The sequence below is a fragment of the Gallinula chloropus genome, assembly GCF_964237585.1.
Source record: "Gallinula chloropus genome assembly, chromosome: 2".
NCBI classification, from domain to species: Eukaryota; Metazoa; Chordata; class Aves; order Gruiformes; family Rallidae; genus Gallinula; species Gallinula chloropus.
Genome location: NC_140086.1, coordinates 112,664,046 through 112,684,637, shown reverse-complemented (window position 1 = coordinate 112,684,637; position 20,592 = coordinate 112,664,046). Strand labels below are relative to the sequence as shown.

Here is a 20,592-nt window from a genome sequence, read left to right as displayed (position 1 = left end):
GGTACTGCTCAGTCCTACAGACTACCCTTGGGAGCATCGCTGCCTGTTCCTGCAGAGGCAGCCAAGCACATGGCTCTGTCCTTAACCTGCCATCACTCCAGTGAATCCCCAAACACCCAGGGTGCCATCACAAGAAGAGAATCATACAGCTGTAAGAAGGGGTTGAGTCAACTTTATTTTGGCTTTCTGCTTGTCAATAGGTTTTGGGTTTTGCCTGGCTTTTCTTCTTTTAAAAGGCTCAGCAAGAGTTGAGCTGAACGTTCATTCCTTTGACCCGAAAATTCAGACACTAAAAATGAAGTGCAACACAGTGGACATGCACTTGGTGAGGTTTAGCAAAGCAGAAGTAATATTTGGTTTGGGGGATTTTTTTTTCTTTTTTGAGGTGGATTTTTTTTTTTCAGAAAGCTAATGTTGAAAACACTGATGTGTCTAGCGATGGATATTGTGCTCCTGCTGCTCTGTCCATCTGCTTACAATTGACTTCCAAATAGCTACTAAACGCAGCATTTTCCTGTAATATGGCTGGGATAGAAGCTTACATCTAAAATCTCATTTTAGAGACAATTTTATCTGGAGATAAAAGCACTGTATTTATAAATGTGCTGGAAATAATACCCTTTCTAGGAATATGCATTTTAAAACTCTTGGATCTCTATTTCATGCTGAATAAAGAGAAAAATAAATCCCATGTCTATCTGTAATCCAGTAGATATCTATTTGCCCACAAACCCAAGGGCTTATCAGGTTTCAGTAAAGTACTATACTATATATTTCCTATAAAAATGAATTCATTGTTCCTTTACATGCAGATGTCCCAAACACTTATTCCACTGACTTCTCTTTTTGAAGTACTAGAAGAAACAGGAGTTTGATTTGTGAAAATCTTACTAAAAACATTCTCCAGCTTCCCTCTAAATCCACTGAATTGCAATCAGGTTTCTCCCAGAGAGTATTGTGATGACTCAGATGCTGCATTTTGGGGGAAATAAGGTAATAATTTTGCTAATTTCAAAAACCTATCATCTCCCTTGCAGCTTTGCAGAGTAGAAATGCCACTCATGCTTTTTAAAAAGATAGGCTGTGCTTTCCTCAAGAGCTGTAAGGCTTGCTTACTTGTATACTTGGAATAAGAAACTCATCTCTCATACTTGGTCCCATCAAAAGGAATCGGACATCATTAAGGTCAGTACAAAACTGTATCTCCGATTCCCCTTCAAATTAAGAGATACTTGATTGCTTTCAGGATTTCTGCAACTGCCATTTCTAAAGGCTCATACGAACATTCAGTTTCCAGTGCCCTTTTATGTCCTGATTTTAAAAATCTCCTGCCATAGCAACCTTGAACCTTCTCCAATTTAAGCTAACTTGGTCCAATGCAGCTCAGGGTGTGTATTTAGCATCACCCATGGCTTTGTCTGCCCAGTGCAAGAGGACAAGCAGGAGGATTTGGGGAGATGTGTTTCAGAGAAGGACACATCTAGGAAGTGAGGATGTTCCTTTGAAACAAGACCCATCTAGAGCATTTGAAGCTAAAATACGGCATTCGAAGCTTGGCTGGAGTAACTTTGTAATCATTCCCTGCTAAAATCTGGCATGTAGGCTGAAGCATCGTTTCTCAGCCAGAATAGTCTAGAGAATGGTATTTAAACAAGGCTGTGCTCAGGAAAGTTTTAAGCTAAAAGTCAATGTAGATCCACCTCTAGAGTAGGACACATTTGCATCTGAGACTAAGTGAAATGCAGCCTGTTAGACCATGCTTTCCAAACTACATCCCTGCAGAGTTCAAGCTCTAGCATTCTCCTGAAATTTCCATTAACTACTCATCTTCACCCTTTGGGCCTGAAATATCTTCTGAAGTCTGGCTTTAAGTGCTTTGCTGGAACAGTGTCAATGCTAAACATATATATGGTTTTCAAATGCAACTATAATTCTGGGCTCAAACATTTCTTTCCAAATCAATTTGCAACTCAATTAGTTTCTGGCTAATTCACATTTAAGCTAAGTTTGCAGGGGATGGTGGGGTGGGGGGTGAAGTTAAAAATTATTGGAATTTGTCCAATGAAAATATTATTTTGGAATGCTAATGGGAAATAATGAGGGAACGGGTCGTAGAAGGATATGGTTTAGAAATATTTAATCACTCTTGGGTTCTTTTTATATTCTTATATGCTGTGACTTATAACAGACCATATCTATAATTTGTCCCATGCTAAATGACTGTATCGATGTTTCTGCCACCTTTAATACAAAGCTACAGGGAGGCAAATCATAGAGTCATCATAGAATGGTTTCAGTTAGAAAAGACCTTCAAGATCATTGAGTCCAACCATTTATCCAGCTCTACTAGGTCCAACACTTGACCATGCCTCCAAATACAACATCTAAGTATAAACACCTCCAGGGATGGTGACTCAACCACCTCCCTGGGCAGCCTGGAAATAATTAGCAGAAGATGGTTTTGATCCATTGACCTCTGGGTTATGGACCCAGCACGTTTCCGCTTCAAATGGCCAGTCTATGCCAAGTACCACTCTTCTGCTCATGGCTGTGCCCTTGGACCAGGTGCCTGTTGGCACACTAAAACATCAGGCATAAAGAAGGCAGATTTAGAAGTTCCCTCCAGTCTTAAAATAAATAAATAATTTTTTAAAGTATCAATCATGGAATGGTCTGGGATGGAAGGGACCCCAAGGAGCACAAAGCTCCAACCCCCTGCCACAGGTCGGACCACCAACCTCCAGGCCTGGATCTACACAAGGTTGCCAGGGCCCCATCCAACCTGACCTTGAGCATCTCTAGGGACACGGCATCCACCACCTCTCTGGGCAGCCTGTTACAGCACCTTACCACTCTCTCTGTAAGAACTTCCCCCTAATAGCTAAGCTAAACCTTCCCTCCTTTAGCATTAGTCCATTCCCCCTTATCCTGCCATTATCTACCCTTTTAAAAAGTTGATTCCCCTCCTGTTTGTATGTTCCCTTCAGGTACTGGAAGGCTGCAATGAGGTACCCCCCACAGCCTTCTCTTTTCTAGGCTGAGCAAGCCCAGCTCCCTCAGCCTCTCTTCGTAGGGGAGGTGCTTCAGCCCTCTAATCATCTTTGTGGCTCTCCCTCCCCAACAGTTCTACATCTTTCTTGTATTGGGAGCCCCAGATCTGCACACAGTACTCCAGATGGGGCCTCAGGAGGGCAGAGTAGAGAGGGACAATCATCTCCCTGTCCCTGATGGCCACCCCTCTTCTGATGGTGCCCAGGATACTATTGGCCTTCGGAGCTGCCATAGCATATGTATATACAGATAGACACAAGGACACACACATACATATATAATTACACCAGACCCATTTTCACCTTGGTAACTAATGCAGATCTACTGTAAGTAGGTCAAATATGCTGTTACATGCTTTAAACTGGCATCTGCTGTGCATTAGTCTGCTCAGAGCATAGCTTCAGGATTTCTGCCCCCACCCCCATCCCTCTCCCCAGCCTCCCTTTTCTCACCTCTCCTCCCTGCGTCTTTCCTCATCCTCTTCCAGACAAAAACCTGTGGTTGTATACTCAGGCATAGGTCCTATTCACCAAGTTAGTTTTGGGGGATCAGGGACTTGGTGGGAAGCCCAAGAATTAGTTCTTCCATGCTTCCTCAGTTACCTCTGACCCTCCTGGAAAAAGGGGTTACTCACCTGCTTGCTGTTTATAGCAGTGAGGGGTTAAGGAAACCCCACAGCTGCTTGGAAGGAAAATGACGCTAATAAATTACATGGATTAAACCAGCCTGTAAGTTCTCTGATTTTATGTTTTGACCTTCTTTTGGTTATTACTTTTTTCATCAACAGTTTTTCAGTATGAGCACGCTGGATTTATGCATTTGTCTTTGTGCGCCTACCCCAGACTGGGAGAAGCTGAAAATTTACTCCCACGATCTCGTCCTTCGGAGGTGGTGCCATTTCTCCAGGCCACTTTTCTCTCACCTTCCACAACTTCTGACACGCTCACAAATCAAAGTGCAGCTGAACAGGGCATGGTGTTTTGGCTGCGTGGCGCTGCTTGCCTCTGCACAGAGGCTTTCGCAGAGGCAGTCACTTAAAACCAAAAAAGCTTTAGGGACTAACACCAGCAAAAGCAGAGAGGGGTAAAGGTTGCATATATTTGCATGGGAAGCTTATGGCACAGCATTTTTCCCCCTGGTCCCTGCCCTGCTTAGAGGTCTATCTGACTCTGTTGCTTCAGTGAAAGCGCCAAAATTTGCGGTGAGCACCAAGCAGAGATTTTTAAGGGGTCAGATGCTCACAGGTCATCCCGCTGCAGAGGGCAAGGGAGCTTCAAGTGAATTTGACATTATCCCTCTGCTGTATATGCTGGGGATGTCGTGCTGTCATCTCTCCCTGTGAGAGATGCTGCCCATCTTTGAACAGCAAACAGCTGGTGGTCTGCACCTGCAGTACAGGCTCCACCTCAGGAGGAGTTTGGGGCCCTTCCAGAATTAAAAGGTGCCAGAAGATGCAGTTTAAACGTCTCTTCTGCTTTTCCTTTCGCAGTCTCTTGATATGCTCATCTTACAAGAGTCAACTTTTTAAATATATATGTAAGTAATTACTGCTACAGCTATAATTACACTTGCTGCTGTCCAGCTAATGCTCTAGCTAGGAGGTGCTTGAATTTGCTGAAAGGATTTTTTTGTCTGTGAGGGTGAAACCATGTTGATGTAAAATTTTCTCTTTCAGAAATCATTTGCTAATCTCCCAATGGCTTTCACCGATGAGCTTGACTGGCCCCAGTTCTCAGAGATCACTGGATTTCTGAACTCCACCATCGGGTAAGGCAGCAGGCAGGGTGGCCAAGTCGTAGCAATCCTCGAGGTCCCTCAAAGCCCAACAAGAGAAGAAACACCGTGCTTGAAAGGAAAGACAAAAATGCTAGTCAGCTCTGCTTCTGCTCTTTCTAAAATCAAGATCGACACTGGATCTAAATATTTTTAAAAATCCCCTAAATATATAGACAATGTACAATACTCCAGCCCAGTCTTCCTGAAATTCAGAGTAGGTTTTAGAGCTGGTCAAATTGTAATTTTGAAGAAGGAAAAAAAAAAAAAAACCAAAGAAACAAAAAATTACCTTTCTTTTTTCAAGATTCTGAGGCAGGGGAAGGGGACCATTGCTGACACTAACAAAAATCAGCTTTTTATTTTTTTCTTTTTTTTTTCTTTCCCATCTTTCCATTGTTTCCTTTTTGCTGCTGAAATAGTGGAATAATTGGTATCCCCAGGGTTATTACATGGTGTTCCCTTTTTGGGACAATCTTTCACACACACACACGCTCACACACCTTTTTTCCCCCCACACACATTTAGATGAAAGTAGCAAAAGAATTGGAAGCACCTGTGACCTAATTTGCTGCGTTAGGTTGGCTCATGTGCATGGGGAAAGATGCAGAGATAGATAGAAAATTAAAAAAACAAGCCTCTGCCAGAAGAGAAGGAAAAGAACCCTTGAAATGCCTGCAATTTTAACTGTGAAGTTAAAAAAAAAACAAACCACAGCCAAAAACCCCACATAATTTTGTTAATCATCTTTCTGGCTACCATGAAGAGGCCCTTGACTCCTGCCGGAACTGAAGGATACAATCACCAACAGAGGCTGGGCTTGGCTGAGTTTCAGATAATTTTTATTTTATATGTCTAAGATAGGTCATGACTACAGTGAAATGCCAAACCAAGCATGAGTCAAGCCGAAACAGGCTTTCTTAAGAAGTTGGCAGAATATATTCCTTTCCAGGAAAAAATACCCACTGCACCTTGCACTTGTACATTCTGCTTCCTTTTTTTCTCCCTGTGCAAAACCCAGGCTCCCAGCCATAACTACATTCACGCAGAGTACTACAGGTTTACTACGTCACAGGCAAACAGAGAAGATCCATGCAGACTCCTCTTTCAGAGTCAGCAGAAAGCCTGACCTTTCAAAACCCATTACCATGTCCTGCTACTCAATACACAGCGTTCAGCTGGGCTCCAACAAGTTCACAAGTGACCAGAGCTTAGTATTGACCCTGAAGTTGCGAGCAGTGGGCCTTTGCTCAGTGCTCAGTTTTCAATCGCTATTTTAATCTCTTCCACATCTGGAAGAGGAAAAAAAAAAAAAAAAGGAAAAAGAAGGACTGTTTGGGACTTCAAGGCATTTTTAAGAGAAGTAGCTCAAAATCCCACACCACAATGATCAGGTGTGGTAGGCGCCGGTTAGCAACACGCAGTGGGAGGCTCCCATTTGCCCTGAGCCTGCAGAAATGGAGGCACAACCTCACACAGTCTGTGCCCATCTTTCCCACCCTCTGATGGGGACAGGGACACCACTGATCAACTAATACCCTCTGACCAAGGTCTCTGCTTCTCCATGTCTGTTTGTCTGCTGGGCTGAAAACTAGAGAGCTTGGGCATGTCTTGTGCAGCCCATTGCATGGTGAGTGGTTGAGTCATGCATTTCCATCTAGATAGTTACTTTTCATTGCTGCTTGCAAAAGTTATTGTTGTCTTCTGCTTCTCTGCATTTGTCTAAGTTTGCTATTCTTAAGCCATGGCATTTGGTATCTCAGTTACCCGATTCCTTCGTTGTCTCAGTTCAAACACAAAATCAGCAGCACCAATAGATATGACCATGTCATTGTGGCTGAGAGCGTGGTCTTCTCATCAGTGTCCCTTTGGGCTGGTAACCTTTCCATTTGCATTTTCATTTTTCTCAACAGCGCAAAGAGAAGGACAGTGCTAACCACAATCAAGCATAACCTGTTTTCAGATCAATCCATCCAAAATTTATGGCATTGGGGAATCAATGCCCTGCCAATATTTCTTCTCTCTTATTTACTGTTCCATAACACCCAATTGAAAAGTCAATTAGTGAGCAATCAACAGGATTGTTTTGATAAATGATGTATAACAAAAAGCTTTTTAAACACCTTATCTGACAGACAGGGATAAAAGCATCCTGGATGGAACAATTTCAGAGGAAGTCTCCATCGGTTTATAGTTTCTGAGAGGATAACTTGGCTTCCATTTTAGGCCACCCTGTTTAAAAGGAAAAAGATTTATGATCCCAAAAAAGAGAGATGGTGAAATAGAAGTATATACATAACTGGGGCAGAGAGTTGTTCAGAGACAGGAACATATTTCATTTTTAATATCAGCTGTGTTTTCATCAGTATCACTTGAGTTTAGCAGCTTGCGTTTTCTCAATTTATTTCAGAGGCTGGACAGACTCTCTGTATCTACGTTTACGCAGGAGAAATCGCTGTAATCACAGAGACTTACAGAACATTTCCCAGAATGGTATGTTAAGTGTTTTCACTTTTTTTTTTTTTAACCTTACTAGTCTGATGCTAGATGCTGCATTAATGAACATCTCTCAGAAACAAAGAGAAACCCCTTCTTAATCGTGTGCATTTCTTATGAGAAAATAGAGGACAGCACTTACTTAACTCAGCATCTTTTCTTCTGGCTCTTAGTAGGGAGGTGTGTGGCTTCATCAGTCTTATCCACCCTCTGATTAAGAAGCTCCACTTGGGCTAAAAAACAGTGTACGTCACTGTAACTCTTATGGGTTGGACTCTATGTTTTTGGACATGGCCAAAAGGGGGAATTTAAATGGATGTTGCTAGTAGTGATGAAGCTAAAAGGTCTGCCCTCCATCTCCTCCCAGAAGAAGAGGTTGTCTGGACAGGTAGCATCATGCAAGGATCAATTCCAGACTCAGTTTTTCACCTAAAACATTACCTTCTGGTGCCAGTACTTACGCCACTGGCAGTGCCTCTCATATGCCTTCTCTGACCTGTGACACATGCGGTGTTGCTAAGACTTTGGTTTTTCTGCATGAGTGTTCTACTGTGGTTTTGGTCTCATTGGTCAGACCCTTATGACTTTCTCAGCTGGCCATCAGAAGGCACTGGAGTTGAAGGCTTCCATTATTTCAGTCTCACAGATGTGCTTTCTGGTGAGAGAACAAAAAAACCCGCTACCAAACTTGATGGTATCAATGGTTCTTCTCCTTTGTATCCAGTCCATCCCAGTACCTGATACCCCATTGACTTGTTCTTCTCTCTTTACCTTAATAGGGGTTGTACTTTCTGCTCTTCTTTTTCCCAATTCCCCCACAGAATTAAAAATATATATATAATTTCTCACTGTGTGCATCGTTCCTTTTTCTCTCCACATATCTCCTTTATACTCTTACACTACAGACACCCGCAGGATATAAAAGGAGGGGTGAGCCTGTGTCAGGGCAAAAGACTGAAGGAAATTGAGAAGGGAATTTTAAAAGGGGAAAAATTACAAGTGATAGAAAAATCCCAGGGTATCTTCCCTCTGTATCTTCTCTTAATCATTGCACTAACACCATGTTGTAAAGGTTCGCTTCTATTGCTTCATTTGCTGTAAGTTTCCCCAAATGGGAAGATTTAAATAGTCACTCTCAGTGTCAGTAAAGCAAAAAGCTGGCCCACCAAGCTCACCTAGCCCCACCTGGGACAACTTAACCTTCCCCTGAAAATGACACCCCAGATACATGTAATGAAAGGAAGAGATGCTACAGACCTGGGTCTGAAGAGGGAGGCATGCAGCTCAGCCAGAGCCCAGGGACTGCAAGCCAAGCCAGAGACCAAGAGCAAGGCTTGTCTGCAGCCCCCTACAGAAGCACCAGAGCTGTGCCAGAGTTCAGCATGGACTGACTTTCCCCCCATTGTCCTTCTTGGGACACGCATCTTCTCAGGCTTCCCCAGGCTCTGAGCTGGCAGGATTTCTGCCACTCCCAGAGACGGTAAAAAATGCTGCAAGGGGTACTTACAGAAAGCACTGGCCTAAATGCCACAGCCACACGATCAGACACATCATCATTGTCACCAGCGGCTGTTTCAACACTACAATGAATGCTTATCACAATTTTGGTTTTAATGCAGCTGGGTCAGATCCACCATTATCCCAGCCCTTCAAGCCCCACACTGAGCACTGAGGACCCTCGTGGTTTAGCCCCAGCTGGCAGCTGAGCACCAAGCAGCTGTTTGCTCGCTTCCCCCCAACAGGGTAAAAAATTGGGATGGGGGGGAGGAAATAATGGGAAGGCAAAGACTTGGGATAAGGACAGTTTACTGGGACAGCACAGGGAGGGAGAAATAACAATAGCAGAGCTTATAGCAAACTATACAAACCTGTTGATGCGCAATGCAGTTTCTCACCAAACCGTGTGTTACTCGTGGCCCATTTTGGGTCACCAGCTTTGCTCACCAGGCACAAGAAGCTTAATGTATAGGTTAATAACCATTTGTAACAAGTCTGGTCTCTGCTGGCATTACTGCTTTCATCTTGTAGTTGCAAGCAGCTCACAGTCCTAATCAATGCTCTCCATGCAAGTGGCGTGCTGAACAGCTTTCTACTGATATTTTTTTCTCAGTTCATTGTTTTCAATATGCTTTTTCTTGTGTCTTGCCTTCCAGCAGCTTCACACAGGTTTGTTGGCCATGTGCTATTTCTGAATTTTGACTGGGTGGGTGGGAGGGCCAGGCATGAATGCTCATATGTGGAGTTACCAAGTTCTTCTAAGTTCTTCTCTAGTGCTTTTTGAAGATCTCTTGCGTTGATAGAGCCATCCTATAGTAAAATCAGTGGCCAGAATATTTAAAAAAATAAATCATTAAGCACAGGGAAAGTTAATACCCTCAGAATTCCTAAATAATTACAGAACAATCTTGCCATTGTTGCCCATGTTTTACATGAGGTACTTGGATAATGTATGCTAGTTCAAAACATGGGTATTATATATTCCTTTGCCATTTGTGGTCTGATCTGTCTCTTTGGGATTCTTGCCTTTGACCAGAAAAAAATCAGCCTTGTTCACCCATGCTGTGGCTCATTGAGCTATCAAACACCAGATGTGTCACGCTGGCTTCAAAACCAGTTAAGAAATAATGATGTGGAGCTTTTTTTCTTTTGTCTGTCTCGGAAATTCTAATCCACCTGGAGTTCATCTCGGGAAAACCAGAGACTTTTCTCTTTGAACCATTACATTTCCTATTGCTTTTACAGCATAAGGAAGCAAAAGACTAGAAGTCAGTAAGCCATTGTTGTCCACACAGAACTTCTATGTGGATCAAGGCTTTTCCAATACATGTTTGTGCTGCTCCTTGTCAGCCCCACAAGGCCTCAGAGCAACAAAAGCCAAAAGCACAGCTCAAGTATTCCATGGTTTATGAAATTTGGGGTTGCTCGCAGGTGGAAGCAAACCCAACCCTGACTTCTCAGCCAAAACCAGAAAGTCCCACCGACCTGGTTATGTTTGGAAAGCAAAGGAGAGGAGGGCAAGTGAGATCCAGAAACAGCTGCCAGGACATTCAGCGATGTAAGGGTTACTGTTCTGCCTCGCCTCTTTTTCTTTCTTGAAAGTTTTCATCACAGATTGCATTCTGTATCACACAAACTTCCACAAGGACTCAATTTACCCATGAAAGTAGTTCTCAAAAAAACCACCCCTTCATTTTCTTGATGCTTTTACTTGATTTGTAACTGTGCTAATGCTTATAACTACCTACGCTTGTGGAGGTAGTATATACCCAAGAACAGCTTCTTAATTTTTTTTGTGGGTACCTTTTTTAAGTTCTAGAGATCCCAGTAGTTTACTTGTGCTGGAACTGCAGCCCCTGTCCAGGAAGCCATGCAACAGAATGGCTTAACAGAGGGGTGTTGAACTTTAGCTGAAAGAAGAACTATTAAACAGAAAAAGAAACCAACTAGTAGTAGTTACGTTCCAAGTCATATTTTCTAAGAATTTTGTGGGGCTCTTATTCTGCTGAAAAAGAGCTTCTCAGCAGAAGGGCTGGATTTTGAATGGACTGGCAACCCTCAGGAGAGAAGCAGCAGACATATTCATTTTTAGCTTGGAAGGACTGGATTATTTAAAAGATAAAAGATTCCTTGATATATGCAGTTGTCATCACTGTGAGTGATAATAACAAAGGCACCGCTATTAAAATGCAAAATGTATTATTGCTACCTTAGGGGTTTATCTCTCAGATCTTTCCCCTATACCAATCCAGCAGGGATTTAATGATGTTCTGTCCACAAGTTTTCCCCTCAAGAGCTGCAGGGAGGACAGGATTTGCTCCTCAAAGCAAGCTTCAGAAGCACAATGAAGAAAAGAGGAGAAGAGACAGAGACCAGGGAAGAGCTGAGTGAAGAATAGAGGGAGTGTAATAAAAGAGGAGAAGGAGCAAGAAGAGAAGAGAGAGTGAAAATACTGTAAAAATAAAAGCAGTAGGGCTTGCTTCTCTGAAGTTTCTGTTTCTGTATGTTGCTGTGAGGTGAGCTTCTTTGCAATCACAGTCCTAGGCTGATCCTGAACAAAGCACAAAGCCTTTTTTGGCTCTTCCTTTGCTACCACTCTTGCACTGCAGGTGATGGAGTTTGATTTGAGTGCTGTGGATAGTTGGCATGTATATGCATAACCTTTAAAGACTTGCTGGGAAGTGTTCTGCATAGAAGCTTTCCTAATTGGGAATGCTTTTCTCATTCAAGACATAAAAGAAAGATTATAGATCTCACAGATGCTTAGGTGCAGATAGCTCTTTTTTTTTTTCTGGAGGAGGAAAGATTTGCATCCAACCGTTGCCACTGAAATGCAGAGCTCCTCAGGAGGGGTGCAGCTGGCCTAATAGTATTTTCATAAGTCTGCCACTAGCAGGGAGACCAATGCAGACACTCAAACGTTGGTGTCTAGTGTGATTTAAGATGTTTTACAGTATATTTCCCACTTCCAGCTGCCTCTCCAGAAGTGCACAATCTCTCAGGCATCCTGTGTTGTATCTACCAGCCCTGCTGCAGGTGTCTTGGATACTCTGGGATGTCAAAAATGGCACTTGGTGCCTATGTTTAGGACCTGAATCAGTCCCAATGTGGTATAGCTGTGAGACGCTTACTCTCTCAGAAGAGTGAGAACAGTTCCCTTTGCAATTTATAGGGAAAGTTAAAAGTAGATCCACTGTTGACAAGTCAGGTTGGCTGGTTTACAAGAGACTACTATGTTCAACAGATGGGAAGAAGCTGCCAGATCTGGATTAAAAGCCAGATCCAAACAACCCAGCACTTAAAAGTATTTGACTTTCTAAACTCTGAAGTGCAGGACTCAAGCAAGAGGCAGCAGGTCTCTGAATATAGCTCTACTTCCTAATGCCAACATCCAAAAAGGTTACAGAGATGACTTCTTGTTCCATTTTTATTTTTTATGCTTCTGCCTTCTTGGAAATATGCAATGGGCTTGGGTATTGCACTTCATTTTGTTTGTCACTATAATGATGTTGTACTTTCTTTTATTCCTACTATGTGTGATTAGGTGGTTCTTCGGGAAACCTTCTCAGTTTAATAAAAAGGTGAGTGTTTAACAGGATTTAAATGCTGACTAGGGGTGTAGAAGTGTTGCTGGAGTCCTAATTATTCAAAAGAAACAAGCAAAGCACTGTAAGGACTGTATTACCCACAGGCATCCTAAAAAGCACAGTTTACCTTGGTCACTGTGCTCTGAAGTGCTGGCTGTTTCTTTTCTGGTATAAACATTCATCAACAAAAGAAAAACTGTTTTGAATTGTGGATGTCACCATCTCCAAAGCCTTGATCTTAGTTCAGTTAAGCCAATGGAGCATTTCCAGTGATTTTAGGGAAAAGACTAAGCCTTTCCCTAAATTTGTGCAGTTGCATTACTCCTGACGCGTAGCAATGTGGACAGACAGGAGTAGGTCCACTGTGTTATCTCCATATGGTTATGATTGAGTAGCTACTGGACAGTGAGAGGCAGCAGCTCTCCTTGGATAACTTTGGGTGGGCTGTGGGGAGGTTAGGTTTGATTTAGTTGGCTTGATGCTGATATAGTTCACATCCACAGGGATTTATTGTTCTCTCTTCCAGAAAAAGTAATAATGAATCCTTGCCCTCTAGCACTGAACTTCAAACCACATCCTGATTTCATTTTGAGCCCAATCGTACTCATAAACTTAGTTGTCAGCCAAACATAGTCTTCTTCTCCCATCTCCTATTAAAAACTTCCCATCTTGATTGATGGCTTTGCCCCCAAATGAAATTACTTGATTTGGCTTCTAAACAGTACAAAGAAGACAGAAAGCCAGCAAGAAAAACAGTGAAAAAGGCAGGTCCACGAGGGGAAAAAGGGAGAACTGAAAAAACTCCCCCACCCTGTATTTAAAAAACTTTACTAAAATATAAAGCTGTAAGGGAAAAAACACCCACCCCTCTTCCCAGTGTAGAAGTGTGGCCATCAGAGCACCTTCCAAATCTAAATGAGCTAATTTGAAATGTGATCTCATACCAGCATGCAGTGTGATTCAGACACTGGGAATCATTTCCCCATTAATATAGCTGCCTATCTGTCTTTTAGCTTGGCCAGAAACCAGCTGCTGGACAATCCAGCCATAGTTGTCTACGCCACCATTGGGAATGATGTCTGCAATGGGTAAGCTGTAAACTGAATTATTATTTATAGTATCATAAATCTGACTTCTTTAGAGTACTGCTGGCTTGCTTGGACGTTTGTGTCTCACTGCTTTGTGCTTCCCTGTGATGGCATTTTTCTTTGCTATTGGTCCTTACTTCATTCTTATTTTGCTGCTGGAAATACTGGTTGTTGCCTTACCTGTATTTGTCACGGCCACCCACCTGTCCTCATTCAGAGCCTGGCTTTTTTTACTTTCTTTTACAAGGTGGCAATAAAGTGACCAATGGCATGTCTGAAGTAGAATATTTCTAACTTAGCAGATGAAATGAAGTATAACAGCAACAGGAGAGGGGAAAGAAAGGAGTTTAAAAGCATGTATATCCGTCTTACCCAGCGTGTCACCTCCTGTCAGGAGGTAGAGCGTGCCGAGTTTACTTTTCCTGAAGAATGACAACGTAGTCCCCTGTTGAGGTTTATTTTCACCCTGCCTCTGCTGCATGCTGCCTGCAGTCTTTGCTGTGCTCTCCTGATGAGGTGGTTTGTCTTTCTGGCTTTATTCGCGTCATAAGCTCAGCGGGAGAATGAACTGAAGCTTTCAAAACTAATAGTTCTGACATTATCCATTAGCAATGCTCACAGAGTCCACAGAGGTCACTACTTGGATGCTTCCTTTCCCCCTGGTAGTAGTGGAAAGGCAGAAACCACTTTGCAACCAGGCCAGTGCACAGCACAACCAATTTGGGTTTTGCAGGTTGTTGTTAGTGTAACATTATTTTTCACCATGACAAATCTTCAGGTTTGCTTTTAAGTGGAAGAAATAAATCTGACTTATGTGGAAAACTTTCAAAGCACTCGTTTTAATAAATGACACAGGGTCACCAAAGTCCCCTTCCAGAGCTTTTGAACAGTCTCACCTGCAGGCTGCATAATGAAGCTGAAGCTATTACACAGGCTGTCAGACTTTACCATTAAAGCATCCTGGGTTTGGTAGCCTAAAACTTTGCCTAACTGCAAGTTCTTGTGTTGGAAGGGTGGTTTCCACACCCTTCCCCTGCTGGAGCGTGGGACCTTCACGGACCTCTCCAATGTGAGCACTTTCCCACGGGTCTTCAGCTCTTCACCAGCTGCCCCAGCGTGGGTCACTTGTGTGAGATGCAGTCATAGAATCATAGAATGTCTCTCAGTCTCTCAAGCCCAGACTGCTCCAGCTTGGGCCTCCACAGAGTCACAAGCCCACCCCCAAGCAAACCTGCTCTCTCTCTCTCTCCCTTGCTCATCTCTCTGTCTCTTCGTGGGCTGCAAGTGCTGTCAGAGGCTTGCTCCAGTGCAGGTTACAGAGTCTTCTGCATGTCTCCACCCGCTCCATCATGGGTTTCTCCATGGGCTGCAGAGGCCTCTTTCTCTCTGGTACCTGAGGTGCCTCCTCCCCACCTCCTCCTCCCTGGCCTTGATGTCTGCACAGTTTCTTACATCTTCTCACTCTCTTCTCTGGCGGCAAAAAGCATCTGCTTGTGTTTTTTTTCCTTTTAAATGTGACTCCCAGAAACTCTGTGACTGTCACTGATGAGCTCGGTCTTGGTCAGCAATGACTCCAGCCTTGAGCCCAGCTGCTATTTACTCTGTTGGGCCTGCAGAGAGCTTCTGGCTGCTTCTTGCAGAAGCCACCCCTGCAGTCCCCCTCCTCCACTGGAACCCAGCCACGCAAAACTACAACAGGCATCAAAAGAGGTTATCAGGCTGTAATGATCCCCGTGACTCCAGCAAGGAAAGATGCTGCAGCTTCAGTAGCAACATGCTGTTTCCATGCTGTTTCCATCGAGTGGGATGTACAGCTGAAGGAGATTCTTTTCAGCATCCGGTCACTGTGTGTATCTGCCCTGGGTCTGATGTACACAGAGGTTATGGAGGATACAGAGCATCCGATGGGCTTGACTTCAAACCCGGGGCATGACAAATAAAAACCTCTTCAAGGACAGCTTTTAACTGCAGTAATAGAGCCTTTCTGGCCTTATCCTGTATTTTACCTTCAAAAGAGAGCAGCAGTGTGCACACCAGAGACACAGCTCTTGGCCAGAGCATTGTTAAAATGCCAGTATTTCATCCCATGTGAGGAGCAGGGCAGTGAGTAATATGGATGTTTGTAGAGGAGAGCGATAATGGAATTGGCAGCCTGTGTTACATGTTCCCAGTAGTCTCCACACTGTGGTGTCCAAACAGGGGGGTTAGAAAAATAAAGACAGATGGCAGTGGTATCTCTCAGCCCACTGAGGTGTAAATGTGGGACACAATGTGAGACACACAGACCTGGAACAAAAAAAAATTCAGACAAGAAAATAATGAGCACCAGCCGTCTCAAATGCTGTGTACAATTATTGCACATATTAGTTGCATTTCGGGCACGGCACCATTTCTTCAGCCTCTGTTTTTCAGCTGCACAGTTATGGCATCTGCAACAACCAGGGATGTGACAGCCACAAAGCGGGATGAGCAGGCAGCCATTGGGAAGGGAACTTGTATGAAGTGGCACTGGTGCCAGTGAGAGTATAATACTCCCTTATCGTAAGGGTACCGTCACCAAAGCCCTGTTGCACCCCTCTGGCTGTAAAAATAGCATGTGAGCATGCAACACCTCTAGCCCTCGTGTCGTGGACATGCCACCCCTCTGCAGCAAGCTGGAGCTGAACTGCACTGTGGGTCCAGCTCTGCATGTACATGCATGTGGCGTGTGTGTGTGTGTGTGTGTGTGTGTGCGCACGTGGTGCGCTCACTCACCAGCTGGCCCCGAATACCAGTGACCCAAAGCCAGGGCTTGTAACAGCATGTGGCTGGAAAACAGATGTATGGCTGAAACATTGCCTGGGGGTATATTTATTTGGGTTGGGGTCATGGGGAGGGAGGAATCACTGTCCTGCATGATGTGGCAGGCCAGGCCCATGAGCCCCATGCAGAAGGAGGGTAGAGAGTTGTGTTTGAACTATGCCTGACTCTCTTATAAGGGACTGCAGGAGGTCTCTGTGGCAAAGGAGAGCTGGAAAAGCTTTGCACAGGTTGCAGGAGGCTGCCCAGTCCCGCTGTGTTATATGTGTTCGCAGCCAGGGTACCTGTGGTGTTGGGACAGATACCCAGGAGCTGTGTGCACATCCAAAGATATGACTGTCTATTCATGTATTGTAGGGGGCGTGGGAAGTTCTCCCTAAATTACCCAGATCCAATGCAGCAAGAATCCTGACATTAATATCTGCTTGCTATGTCATCATTGCACAATAAACCACGGCCAGTATTAGCTTCCAGAGGTCCCAGGTGGGCAGAGGCTGTCACTGGCTGCTTCCTCCCAGGGAGACTGTGTTAAGGTACCACAACAGCCCCCAGTGCTCACCCAGATACCTTGAAGTCCTTATGACAGAGCCCAAAATGATCGTGCCTATGACAGGGTTTGCTTCTCAGTCAGTTTTAATTTCATAGCCTGGCACACAAAGGAAACATGAAGAAATGTGCTGAAATATCTGCATGACTTCAGCAGAGAGTGACAAGAGAAAGTGGCACTATGGATGTCATATTAATTTCGGCTCACTGACATGTTTACTTGTGGTAGAGGCCTTACATCAGAGCAGTATTTTGAAATCAACTGCTGCAACACCTGTAGGCAAAATGAAGCAATTTAAAGCCAAAAACCACAGCCTTATCTCAGAAGTACCTTGCTTGGATGGCTGTCACAAGGATAAGCCTGCATCTGAATGCTGTTTCTCAGTTCTCCCTAATCAGAAAGTCTCAAATGCTTCAGCACCACATACTGCATTAAGATAAATTTCTGGGCCCAGAGAACTTGTGTAATTATTATTTTGTGTGCAAACCCAGCAGCCCACCAAAGTATCCTTACTAGGGAGTGTGGTCCTCCCATGTGGGACTCAGCCCAGGCCTCCTTGTGCCCCCAAGCTCAAATGTTTGTAACACCTCAAGACAGAATTACAACGCTTTTGAAAGTCCCTGCTCCTACAGTGTTCACTGACAAGACCCTCCCCGATTCCCCAGTAGCTCCCTCAGCTCTGCAAGCATCAAAGTTGCTCTTCTCTTATCCGTTTGAGGCCACAAAAGAGATTAAAGGGCTTTCCCAGGGAAAAGACCTGGATGGAACCTCCTGGCTGCTAAGCAAATCTCTTCCCTACAAGCCTACAAGGAGAAAATACAGGAACTGCAAAAACAGTAAGGATGGATGTTAGTACAACCTCAGGCACTGCTTGGAAGGGCATCCCCTGTCTGTTTTCTTGAGCAACTGAGATCAGCTCCTCAGCAAGTACTGAAGCTTTCTCTCTGAAAGGCTTGGTCCAGCTGAGCTGCCACCACCAAGGCAGGAACAAAACTGTCACAAGAACCAGCTTCCCACAGGTGCATGGTCCATGCTGTGCACGGCTGCACACACTGATGTGCTCTGATGATGAACACTTTTACTGTAATAAAGTGATTGTTTTAATAACATAACTAGAGCAGCGCTCGCTAGGCAGCCTGCGGCGCTTTTGCTTGTTTGTTTTTCTTATGTGAGTTGGAATTTGTTTCAACGTCAGGATTTTATTTTTCCTCTCCCTGTGGCATTTACAGCTGAATGCAAGAGGGGAAAGATAAACCTAAGCCTGGGGCTCTGGCTTGACGAGGTTCAGGTCTGCCAGTGAGACTCAAAACATAGGTGCTCAGTCCATGTGGGACACTGACACAGCTCCTGTACCTTAATGAACATGTCTGAGGACTATTTTTATCTTAAATTCCTCCTCCCTCCAGCCTCCCACATTTGTTCAGACCCCTTGCTACTCTCCCACCCTCCTGCAGATCTGTAGTAAGAGAAGCACATCACATGAGACACAAAGCTACCTTAGATATTTCTACCTGGCATAATCAAAGAGCATGTTGAATGAAGCTACACACAGCAAAACCCAGGGGAAAGAAGCCCTCCTTTCCCCTGTCCTGCACCCTGAAGCCCTGTGTGTGTAGAGCAGCACCATTTTTGCCTGTTCAGAGATGAATCATGGAGACTCTTAACCAGGTAGAGCAGCAGCACCCTACATCCCCTGAGGGCAACGGATCCTTTTCCTGCTGAAACTCAAGGTAGACATTGCATCACTTCAGTGTCAGACTGGAGTTTCATGAGGATGCCAAGGGCAGTGTCTTTGCAGTCGCAAAAAGCAGCAGACTTTTAAAGACTACAGCTAGGCAAGTTCCTGGGTTTATACCAAGTGGCTGAAGATGCTCTGCAACAGCTAATAGGAGGGAGGCACCAGGCTAACTGGAGAAGTTTTACATGGCGTGTTAACTCCACGGGAAGCCGATGGGGTCATAGTCTGCCTCATGGCTCTGATTCGCCTCTCTGCGCTATAAACAAGGCCTGCCTCATTTGCAAGCTATGGAATAAAATAAAACCAGCAGGAGAGAAAAGGCTTTTCTCTTCATGGAGGTGTGCTGGGCCTGGCTAGGGTAGCGTTAGTTTTCTTCATAGCAGCTCCTGTGGTGCTACAGTTTAGATTTTTGACCAAAAACAATGCTGATAACACAGTTTTTCAGCTGAGCAGTATTTACACAGCATTGGGGCCTGCCCTGTTTTTCACCCTCCCCCCTGCCACTGGATACACCAGGGGTGCATGAGAGGTTGGGAGGGAACACAACTGGGCAGATGCCCCAAACTGACCGAAAGGATAGTCTATGCTATGCAACATCGTGCTCAGCAATGAAAAAGGAAGATGAGAGGATTTTAGGAGGAAATAGCCACCTTTCACTCAGGAACTGGCAGAGCATCGGCCTGCCCATGGGAGGTTATTGCCTTTGTGTCACTTCTTTTGCTTGCTTTCTCTCCTAGTTCTCCTTTGCTTATTGAACAATGACATGCTTTGGGTTTGGTTTTTTTTTAAATATTGGTCCCCAAGTTTTCTTGCTTTTACTCTCCCTTTCTTCTTCTCCTGTCTCACAGGGGGTGGGGGTGACGGGGACCAAGCGAGCAGCTGTGTGACGCTTAGCTGCCCACCGGGGTTAACCCACAACAGGAGACCACACTATAAAGAAGGGATGTATCTGTCTGTTTTCAGCAGGGAGGAGGGCTGCACCGAGGGAGGTTTCTATATCACTTCTGATTTTTGCAGTAAAAAAGAGGGACTATAAAGACATAGCATCATTTTTATAAGGTTTTGTTTAGCTATCTTGTGTGGAAGAACAGCAAAGAAGAAGATTACACAGTTTCAGGTGCCTTTTGAGGGGCACAGCATTACCTGACACAGCGTCCTGTCGGCATCCTCCTCTCCTGCAGGAACCGTGACACGCTGGCTCACATGACGACACCCAAAGAAATGTTTTCCAACGTGGTGCAAGCTCTGCGGTACCTGGACTCCCATCTCCCGAACGGCAGCCACGTGATTTTAACAGGCTTGGTAGATGGCCGCTTTCTCTGGGATAACCTGCATGACAGATACCATCCTCTAGGTAAGTGTGAGATGGTGTGCTTAGATGGCAGACCCCTAACCTTCCCGGTTTCCCCAAAGCTGGACCCTCTCAGATCCAGGTTTAATACATGCTGTGGATGTGGAAAGAAGCTGTTCTGCTTCAGTCTTGGCCCAAAAGTGTGGCCAGCTAGCCTGCACTTCATCCTGGTTGTTGTTACAGACAGAGCTGGCCATTTGGTGAACATCTCCATTCAGACTGGTGAATGCCTCGGCAAAACTGGCTATGGGCCAGGACTGAAGGTTAAGTCAGGGTTTTGCAGAAGATATTAAAGAAATAAATTTGTTAGATATAAAGAAATAAATTTGCCATGAGCACTGGGTGCCTGCCACTCTGTACCCTACCTCCAGGTGTGGTGACTGAACCCTCACACCATGTGCAGGCATGTTTTGAGGCAGCCCCTCAATTGCTATAAGGTTCTTTGGGGCAGCATTTTCAGAGTTTCGGAGGCTGCATTTGGGAATCTGTCATCTCAGCGCATGCATGAAACCATAGGTCTGACCACCATCAGGCCACTTGCTCCTTGCCTTCATCCTGTGCCAAGCAGCAAGGAGGAAGAGCATCACAGGGATGTGCATTCACAAGCAATGATGTGTGACATCCTTGGTTAGTCCAATGGCCATGCCTCTTGGGTCAGCATGGGA

General features: G+C 44.6%; 1 protein-coding gene across 1 annotated transcript in view; it reads left to right on the top strand.

The window, feature by feature from the left end:
- Positions 1-20,592, top strand: part of AOAH (acyloxyacyl hydrolase) — a gene marked incomplete at its 5' end in the record, with an annotated part of 79,644 nt that overhangs the window by 45,090 nt on the left and 13,962 nt on the right. The window contains 5 exon segments of the mRNA XM_084260304.1: positions 4,727-4,818; positions 7,235-7,317; positions 12,362-12,398; positions 13,418-13,492; positions 19,758-19,930. Of these exon segments, the coding sequence (XP_084116430.1) occupies positions 4,727-4,818; positions 7,235-7,317; positions 12,362-12,398; positions 13,418-13,492; positions 19,758-19,930 (460 nt within the window).